This window comes from Staurois parvus, unplaced genomic scaffold (assembly GCF_062004578.1).
Source record: "Staurois parvus isolate SC_StPar_1 unplaced genomic scaffold, SC_StPar_1.0 ptg000394l, whole genome shotgun sequence".
Classification (NCBI taxonomy): Eukaryota; Metazoa; Chordata; class Amphibia; order Anura; family Ranidae; genus Staurois; species Staurois parvus.
In genome coordinates this window covers 8,462,757-8,472,522 of record NW_028318190.1, presented here as the reverse complement: position 1 = coordinate 8,472,522, position 9,766 = coordinate 8,462,757, and the positions used below count along the sequence as shown (strand labels likewise).

The window sequence follows — 9,766 nt, the reverse complement described above, 5'->3', positions numbered from 1 at the left end:
GGGTGGTGCAGCTGTACGGATTTTTGTGCGGATCCGCAGCGGCACCACCCACACAGATGTGAACCAGGGGTAAGGACCAGCACAGTGGCTAAATGGTTAGCACTTCCGCCTGGCAGTACTAGGGTTGTTGGTTCGAATCCCAGCCACAGCACCTCCTGCCTGGAGTTTGCATGTTCTCCCTGTGCCTGCGTGGGTTTCCTCTGGGTCTCCGGTTTCCTCCCACACTCCAAAGACATGCTGGTAGGAGAATTGGCTCCTGTCTAAATTGGCCCTAGTATATGTATGTATAAATGTGAGTTAGGGACCTTAGATTGTACACCCCTTGAGGGTTAGGGACTGATGTGAATGTACAATCTATATATGTAAAGTGCTGCATAAATTGATGGCGCTATATAAGTACCTGAAATAAATTAATAAGGGAGCAGATATCTTTTTATTCCTTGTGCCTTCTCTGTGGCTTTCTATTCTGCCTCCAGCTGTGTGGATGATTTTTTTTTTTTTTTTTTGCCTTGTGAGTAAGGAGACGTGTAGTTAATACTGCACCTTGCTAACTGTGGGTGTCATGCTTGAAACTAATTAACTCTGGGCCATTATCATGATATCATCTAAGATTTTTTTTTCTTGAAAAATCCAAATTAACCTGTCTTCAGCTAATTAAACTGTAAAACTGTACACAGGGTAAAGTACTTTGACATTTGTGTGTAAACGTAATCTTTAGACTATAAATCATCTGGATATGATAGAGCTGCCTAGAGCTTTATATATAATGTTGCACACTTCCGGAATACAGATGACAGTGTGCCAAAGGGAGGAGACTCGCAGACAATCCAGGTTGGGGCACAAACTTCTCTAACAATGAAATTAAGCATATTCTTGTTTGTTGCTATCTGGATTGGTGTCAACTCTGCGCAGAGAGGTAAACCCACCAATTGTAAAGAATCATTGTGATGGATTCTAAAAATTTCTGACTGGTTAAATATATTTTTTCCTTTGACTCTTCCAACTAGGATATTTTTGGCATCTTACGGATTTGCATTTGGAACCCAACTATATAGTGACCTCTGACCCTGGTAAAGTATGTCCATCTGCAGGTAATCAGCCTGTGAGAAATCCCGGGAAATGGGGGCATTATCTGTGTGACTCTCCTGGCGTACTCATTAACTCGTCTATTCATGCGATGAAAACAATCCTACCAAATCCAGACTTCATACTCTGGACTGGGTGAGTACAAAGTGTGCATTTAACAGTCTAGCTTTGTCAGTATTCTTTGTCATCTGGCTTATGATAGATAGATAGATATTTATTTATTTTTTAAAGCGTAGTTCCAGTGAAAATAAAAAAAAAATAAAAGTCAGCAGCTACATAAACTGCAGCTGCTGACTTTAAAAAAAAACGGACAATTACCTGTTCCTCTGTCCTGCGTTGTCCCCCCCTTCCCCTTCCCAGAGCCAGTTTCACTGGCCACCCTGTGTTCCCAGCGCTGACATCTTCAGTGTGGGCACCCGGCTGTGACAGCTGTGGCTTCACAGCCGGGTGCTCATTGCGCATGTGCAAGTAGCGCTGCACTTTGTGAATGTAGTGTAGTGTCCCAGAAGACTACGGGGAGGGAGGGGGAAAAGGACAACTTCTGCTTCTGATCGCCTAGGCGATTACAGCGAAAGTGGAACGAGTACCTGTCAATTTCGGATACCTGCTCCCCAAAGGTGCCAATCGTTAACGGGGAACAATCCTTAAAGCAGAACTTCCGCTTTTGGGTGGAGCTCCTCTTTAAGATGCAAATGGAACTTGAGTTAAATTTGCTAAAAGGGCTTTGAAGGAAGAATGTATCTTCAGAACTGCTTACAAAGATCTTCCACAATGCTGAAAAATTTCTCTTTTGTGGTAATGTATTATAGAAAAATAGTATTTGAGAAACACATTCAGGTTGCATGCACACTAGACGCTCAAACTGTTGAAAAAAGCTGGATAAAAAACACTAATATTTTACCTGCGTTTTTGCAGGGTTTAGTATTGCTTGCAAAAGTGTTTTGGAGCGCTAGCATTTTATCTTATTTTATTTTATCTTGTCTCTAAATACCACCCAAAAGTTGATGAAATACACTCCATTCCATGCTATGTCTTATGGGAAAACAGAAGATATCCAAGAACACAAGAGAGAGAATATCAGATGAGAACAAAAGAAAGCGTAAAAAAATAATTGATACAATATATGAAATACTAAAGAAAAAAAGGGGAGGTAGCTGTCTGTCTATATCTGCTATTGGTAGGCCTTTTATGAAACAGTCTAAAATAAAAAGAAAAACTTTTTGCATTACGCTAATTGGATGCTCTGAGACCTCACAGACAGTTATTCTTTTGCTACGGTAGAAGAAATAACTGAGAGTGTTCTATAATAATTTCTCATCTTAAAAGATAAGTTGGTCATGTTCAGGAAACCAACATAACATGGACATCTTGAAACATTGGTATACCAGCTAGATAGAAAATGAAGGGATACAAAATGATTTCTACAGATAACTTTAGTACACTACAGGGAGACATAAAGTAGAATAGACAGGTTTAATACTTTTGGATAAATTCCTATTATTTTGCATTGTGATGTAGAATTTTAACAAGGTATGCAAACTATCAAATAAGAAATGGGTTTGGTGGAAATTAAAGCAATGGAAGCAGAACTGTGCATGACTTGACAAATCCGTGCCAAGTGGCATACAATTTATAGCATTAAAAAAAGTATTGAATGCTTATGTTCCCACTATCCATTTATCATTTCTCTGCATTTGATTTGGTAAAGATAATCTGAGTCAACTTGTTCTAGTACAATCAAGTGCTCAGTGTAGTTTCAGTTTCACTTCGCACTATTCCCTATTTACCATGAAGTGCAGCACCTGTGTGTTTTTTACACTGCATTTCCATTCCTGTATACACTATATTGCCAGAAGTATTGGGACAACCTCCAAATCATTGGATTCAGGTGTTCCAATCACCTCCATGGCCACAGGTGTATAAAAACAAGCACCTAGGCATGCAGACTGCTTGTACAAACATTTGTGAAAGAACGGGTCACTCTCAGGAGCTTAGTGAATTCAAGCGTGGCACCGCGATAGGTTGCCACCTGTGCAATAAGTCCATCCATGAAATTTGTTTGCTACTAAATATTTCACGGCCAACTATTAGTGGTATTATAACAAAGTGGAAGCAACTGGGGACAACAACTACTCAACCAGGAAGTGGTAGGCCACGTAAAATGACAGAGCGGGGTCAGCACATGCTGAAGTGCGCAGTAGTCACCAGCTATCTGCAGAGTCAATAGCTAAAGACCTCCAAACTTCATGTGGCCTTCAGATTAGCACAACAGTGTGTAGAGAGCTTCATGGAATGGGTTTCCATGGCTGAGCAGCTGCATCCAAGCCTTACATCACCAAGTGCAATGCAAAGCTTCGGATGCTGTAGTGTAAAGCACTCTGCCACTGGGCTCTAGAGCAGAGGAGACGTGTTCTCTGGAGTGACGAATCATGCTTCTCTGTCTGGCAATCTGATGGATGAAGAGTTGAAGCTGTTATAGCTGCAAAAGGTGGGCCAACTCAATATTGAACCCTACGAACTAAGACTGAGATGCCAAAAGTGCTTCTGGTGCATTATCCAACAAAAACCAGCACTACAATTGCTACAGGTACTTTAGCATCCAGCACCTGTGTGTACAAGGCATGTGTGTGGGTTTTTTTTATTTTAGGTGGAAAACCCTTCTGCCATTATTGCATTGTTTTTTTTTTTTTTATGTCAGTCAAATGTGTGCTGAAACTCTGTAAATATGAGTTTAGAAAGTGCAAAAAGGATAATTTTCAGACAAGAAAGATAAAAAATGTCAGAGAAGCTTTATAGGTAAGCTCCAAACAGTACTGGTGCTACCGCACCTTAAGAACAGACAGGGTTGGTCCACAACTGACTGTAAAATAAAAGCAGAATACAGGCTGCAAAGACCTGTTGATTTACAGATGGAATCCTTTTATTCGTGTAATAATATTGCACAATAATCCTCAACAAGTAGCATGTGTATTAGCCTGAGAGAAAAAAACGCATCCCACCTTGGTCAGTGGAAGGCTGTAGATTTTCTCCTAGAATATTACATGAGCTACTTTTAAAAGATCATTGTAAGTACAATATCGTTTTTACGCTATTGAAGTATTTGCATTTGTAATTCACAAGAGAACTGATACCGTAGAAGAATTTATTAAGTATATTATTGTGCTGGGTTTTAGAGATGACACTCCCCATGTACCCAATGAACAACTGAGTGAGAAGGCCGTCTTGGATATTGTGGAATGGATAACAGGTCTAATCATTGAAGTGTTTCCAAGTAAGTAGTAAACATTCAGTTACAATTTAAACTTATCACTGTTGCCTTAAGTTGGAAGTATGATTTATTTTATCTACTATTCTGTAGTCGTCGTGCTAGGTGACTAAGTCTCTGCAGTAAGAAACTGTATGTTTTTTTTAATTTTTTTTTTTTTTTTTTTTCTTCGTGTTTTGTATTTTTGTTTTTTTAATCAGACTGGCTACCCAAGAGATTTGAAGTCCTTGCACATGATTTATCTTCTTTAGAGCAAACCTTCACCCCGTTGATGCACTGGGCATCATTGTTCCTCTCTCACCTCCACAAATCTAAAAGGCATATTTATTTTGTTTGCCTTTTTCTAATTTGTGTTTTTTTTGTCTGCCCTGCTCCAGGCCACCATTCTTACCTCCTCTCCTCTCGCCCCCCCCCCCCCCCCCTCCGGTTCTGTATTTTTTTGTAGTGGTTTACAATGGATGTGGTGTGCCTAGCTCCCTTGAATAACACCTCACTTCTCCATTCTCCCCTTTCTCCTGATCAGTACCTGACTCCTCTATTCACTCCCTCCCCCAATCGACACCGGACTCCTCCATTCACCCCCCTTCTCCCGATCAGCACCCAACTCTTCCTTTCACCCCCTTCCCCAAGCGTCTCCCGGCTCTTGCAGAGGGTAACCCTCTCATTGCAGAGTGGTGCCAATCACCTAAGATCTTTCTCTAAAATTGCCCTATGTTGATCATCATTCCTATTACCCTGTACCATTTTTCTCCATTTGCAGAGCATACACTATATTGCCAAAAGTATTGGGCCACCCCTCCAAATCATTGGATTCGGGTGGATCACCTCCATGGCCACAGGTGTATAAAATCAAGCACCTAGGCATGCAGACTGCTTCTACAAACTTTTGTGAAAGAACGGGTTGCTCTCAGGAGCTCAGTGAATTCAACCGTGGTTCCGTGATAGGCTGCTACCTGTGCAATCTGTGAAAATGTCCTTGCTACTAAATATTCCACGGTCAACTGTTATTGGTATTATAACAAAGTGGAAGCAACTGGGAACAACAGCAACTCAGCCACAAAGTGGTAGGCCACATAAAATGACAGAGCAGGGTCAGCGTATACTGAAGTGTACTGTCTGCAGAGTCAATAGCTAAAGACCTCCAAACTTCAAGTGGCCTTCAAATTACCACAACAACAGTGCATAGAGAGCTTCATGGAATGGCTTTCCATGGCCGAACAGCTGCATCCAAACCTTACATCACAAAGTGCAATGCAAAGTGTCGGATGCAAGGGTGTAAAGCACGCCGTCACTGGACTCTAGAGCAGTGGAGACATGTTCTCTGGAGTGATGAATCACACTTCTCTGTCTGGCAATCTGAAGGATGTGTCTGAGTTTGGTGGTTGCCAGAACAGTACTTGCCTGACTGCTTTGTGCGAAGTGTAAAGTTTGGTGGAGAGGGGTTATGGTGTGGGGGTTTGTTTTTTTTGGGGGGGGTTCAGCTTGGCCCCTTAGTTCCAGTGAAGGAAACTCTTAAGGTGTCAACATACCAAGACCTTTTGGAAAATTTCATACTCCCAACTTTGTGGGAACAGTTTGGGGATGGCCCCTTCCTGTTCCAACATGACTGCGCACCAGTGAAAAAAGCAAGGTCCATAAAAACATGGATGAGCGAATTTGGGGTGCAGAAAACTTGACTGGCCTGCAACCTGACAGAACACCTTTGGGATGAATTAGAGCGTAGACTGCGAACCAGGCCTTCTCGTCCAACACCACTCACAATGACACAAACCTCACAAATGCACTTGTGGAAGAATGGTCAAACATTCCCATAGACACAATCCTAAACCTTGTGGACAGTCTTCCAAGAAAAGTTGAAGCCGTTATACAGTAGCTGCAAAGGGTGGGCCAACTCAATATCGAACATTACGGACTAAGACTGGGATGTCATTAAAGTTCATGTGCGTGTAAAGTCAGGCATCCCAATACTTTTGGCAATATAGTGCATTTCTCACCCCCAATGCCAATTAAAATCTCAATACCTATCGTTTCTCCACTGCAGCAGTCTGTTTCCTGCTTCCTCAGCTGGCATGTTATGGGCACACAGATGTCCTTGCCACCCTCTCAGAGCTCTGTTATAACAAGCAGCTTTGATCACAGCAGACCTGTGTTTCATATGCCTCCCAATGCCTTTTGTTCCTTTCTCCTCCTGTCACTTTGTACCCCACTCACCCTTTGCAGAGCGTGTCCATTTCCAGCCAAACTGTCCTCTTCATGTCTGGATTAAGCCCTTTCAGAAAACCCATCTCTACTATCCATCTGCAACTCCGTTTCCCTGTGCAAACCCTGTTCCTCTTATTGTCATCCCCCACAACTCTTTCCTAACACCCTGCATACCCCTTCCCTTAAATAGCACCCCCTACCTCCTAACCTCTAAACTTATTCATACACAATGAGTAGGCATGAAGATAAACGGAGGTGTTAAAATCAATGTGAGCAGGTCAAGTGAAGACACTGGTAAATCACCAATGAACTTCCTCAACATTTTAACAAATGGATTTGTATACCACCAACTAATCAATTCCTAAATGTTACAAAAGTTAGAATAAACTAAAAAAATGTAAAAAAAATTCAATGCTTGTTTTTCCCAATTTGTTTCCCTTTTTTTCTTTAGAATTTACTTGCCATGTCACTTGAAATACTGATCTATGATTCAGCCCAATCTCGATCCAGCGAGAGGCTCTCCTGGTTCACGCTCTCCTCATTGGCTGCTGTAAATTAAAGCCAGTGAGGAGGGAGCTAGGGGTAAGACTGAGCCACACTGTGTGTGTCCCATAGACACACAGAGGTGGCTCAAGAGCAAGCATGCAAAAGTGCCCCCAGAGCAGCTTGCTCTAGGGGCACTCAACAAGGGTGAGGGGCCAGAAGCGCTGGCAGGGGACCCGAGAACAGGAGGATCGTGGCTGTTGTGTGCCAAACCATTGCACAGAGCAGTTAAGTATGATGTGGTTATTATTTTAAAGAAAAAAATCAAGCCTTTAGAACCACTTTAAAGTTACTGTTTTTGGCTCCGTTTTTTTTTTTTCTCTAATAACAAACATACAACAAAATACACAAATAAAAAAAACATGAAAAAAATATTTACAAAAATATTGAGAAATACTTTTCTTTTTTTGGATTATTATTATTTTTATTAATATTATTTTAATCATGTTAAAGAAAGCTCCTATCTAACAGCTCTCTGTATAGCGGTTGTTGTAAGCACTTTATTGTTCCCTCTCTCATGGCACTGCTCTGTAGCAATTTCTATATAGCACATGTGAAAACGTTACATCTGTTGTATTGCATTTGACAGCCAATTCAAATGACTGCCTAGTCCACCATAGTACTTACGTTTATTTATTACAGGTACATGTATATTGCTGACAATTTACACAACGCTTTACATATACATTGTACTGTACATACACATCAGTCCCTGCTAAGGTCTCTAACATTCATACATACACATACTAGGGCCAATTTACACATTAGCCTACCAGCATGTTTTTGGAGTGTGGGAAGAAACTGGAGAACCTGGAGAAAACCCGCACAGGGAGAACTTTAGAAACTCCACTCATTTAAATGGACATTTGTTTGATTTTTATGCTCTATAGCAGTGTTTCTCAACCTTTTTTCAGTCAAGACACCCTCTAAAATTGTGGACAGTCCTGAGGCACCCTTTAAAATTATGGACAATCTTGAGGCACCCAATGCTAAAATGTAAAAATCAAATTCTAATAGTTTTTATATAACACAACAACATCCACACATGGACACCCAACGCTAGAGGTGATTTATTCTTCCAAATCAAATACACTTTTTCACGCTGGTCCTGACTAGTATTACAGTGTTTCCCTCAGTTTTACTCCATCACTGAGCTAATGTGACCCCAGCACTGATGGAGAGGGGCAAGGGAGGATGCTGTGCAGGCAACGGACATCCTCCTTATCAACTGATGATGTCATTGGTTGTCAAGATGCCGGTGCATAGAAGGTCGTAATGGTGCACAATGAAAACCTGTGGCTTTGTGCAACTAACAGTTAGGCTTCTTCCAACAGCTAGCTTGTATACAAGTTTTGTGCAATTTTGAGACATTTTGCCAAGGCACCCTGGTTGAGAAAGGCTGTTCTATGGCATGACTCTTTACTAGGTGCATAACATCAATGATAGTTGAGAATCTTATTCTTTTATCCAACTGACCATTTTTGTATTCTGCTTTTACCCAGCAACCAAAGTTTATGCTGCTTTAGGAAATCATGATTACCATCCTAAAAGTCAACTTCCAGTGCAGAACAATTCCATTTATTATCGGATATCAGAATTTTGGAGATCATGGCTAAAACCAGAATCAATATCTACTTTTCAAAATGGTAATAAAATAGCAAAGAAGAATTGGTGGCTGTGCATAATTAATTTTTCTCTAAAAGAGTTCTATTTTGCTTTTCCTATCCAGGAGCATATTACAGTGAGCAGTTGGTAAGCCCAGGATCTTCGGGCCGTATAATCATTCTGAACACCAACTTGTATTATGATTCCAACAGTGTAACAGCCAATATGAAGGATCCTGGGGACCAGTTTACTTGGCTAGAAAATCAGTTAACTGATGCAGCCCAGAAAGGGGAAAAGGTAAAATTCTGACTGTTAAAGAATTGGTAAGCAGATATAGCATTGGGGTAATGTCAGGGCTCCGGGTATGACCAGAGGTGTGTGGACTGACACAGGGAAACGCAGGCTTCAGGTATAGTGTAAATAAGACCATTTATTGAAGACTAAACAACACAAACGCAGTGCAAGGTAAACATAACACAGTGCAAACAACCCACACCCAACAGATAACCATATATACAATCAAACGTATTCGGGCATGTCGGGTCGGTAGCAAACGGGCAAACAGGGTACCGGGAGCGAGCGGAAGAGTGGTCAGGAATAGCCGAGGTCAGGACAGGCGGAGTTCGTTCAGAGTCAGGATCAAGGCAGAGTCAGGATCAGGCAGGAAGCAGACAGGATTCAGGTACAGGGGCTCATGGGAAACATACACCAAGGCACTGACTGCAGGTCTGGCCATTATTTAAATACACCTCCTGCAATCAGCCTCAGGTGATGGCTGACTGCAGGAGTGAGCTTCTGGTTGCTGAGAGCATCCGCTGACCAGCCCTGGTACTGCAGCCCACACGGCAGATGAGTCCCACCACTAATGGTGAGTCCATTCCTGACAGGTAATGTAAACTAATGAACAACTACCCACATGTAAGGCATTGAAAGCCCCACCAGGAAGAGTGTTGATGCTTCCTACACAGTGTTGTCCCTAGTTGTGTTAGACCATGATATTGGCCAAGACAAGATATACCGTATTTTTCGCTCCATAAGACGCACCTGACCATAAGACGCACCTAG

The 9,766-nt window shown here is 41.7% G+C and overlaps 1 protein-coding gene across 1 annotated transcript in view; it reads left to right on the top strand.

Moving 5' to 3' along the window:
• Window positions 1-797: 797 nt before the first annotated feature.
• SMPDL3B (sphingomyelin phosphodiesterase acid like 3B) overlaps window positions 798-9,766 on the top strand; it is a 29,640-nt gene continuing 20,671 nt past the window's right edge. Inside the window, exons 1-5 of the mRNA XM_089686212.1 lie at window positions 798-916; window positions 1,008-1,221; window positions 4,260-4,357; window positions 8,599-8,742; window positions 8,826-8,998. Of these exons, the coding sequence (XP_089542338.1) occupies window positions 856-916; window positions 1,008-1,221; window positions 4,260-4,357; window positions 8,599-8,742; window positions 8,826-8,998 (690 nt within the window). The 5' untranslated portion in view covers window positions 798-855. The remainder of the gene's footprint in view (window positions 917-1,007; window positions 1,222-4,259; window positions 4,358-8,598; window positions 8,743-8,825; window positions 8,999-9,766) is intronic.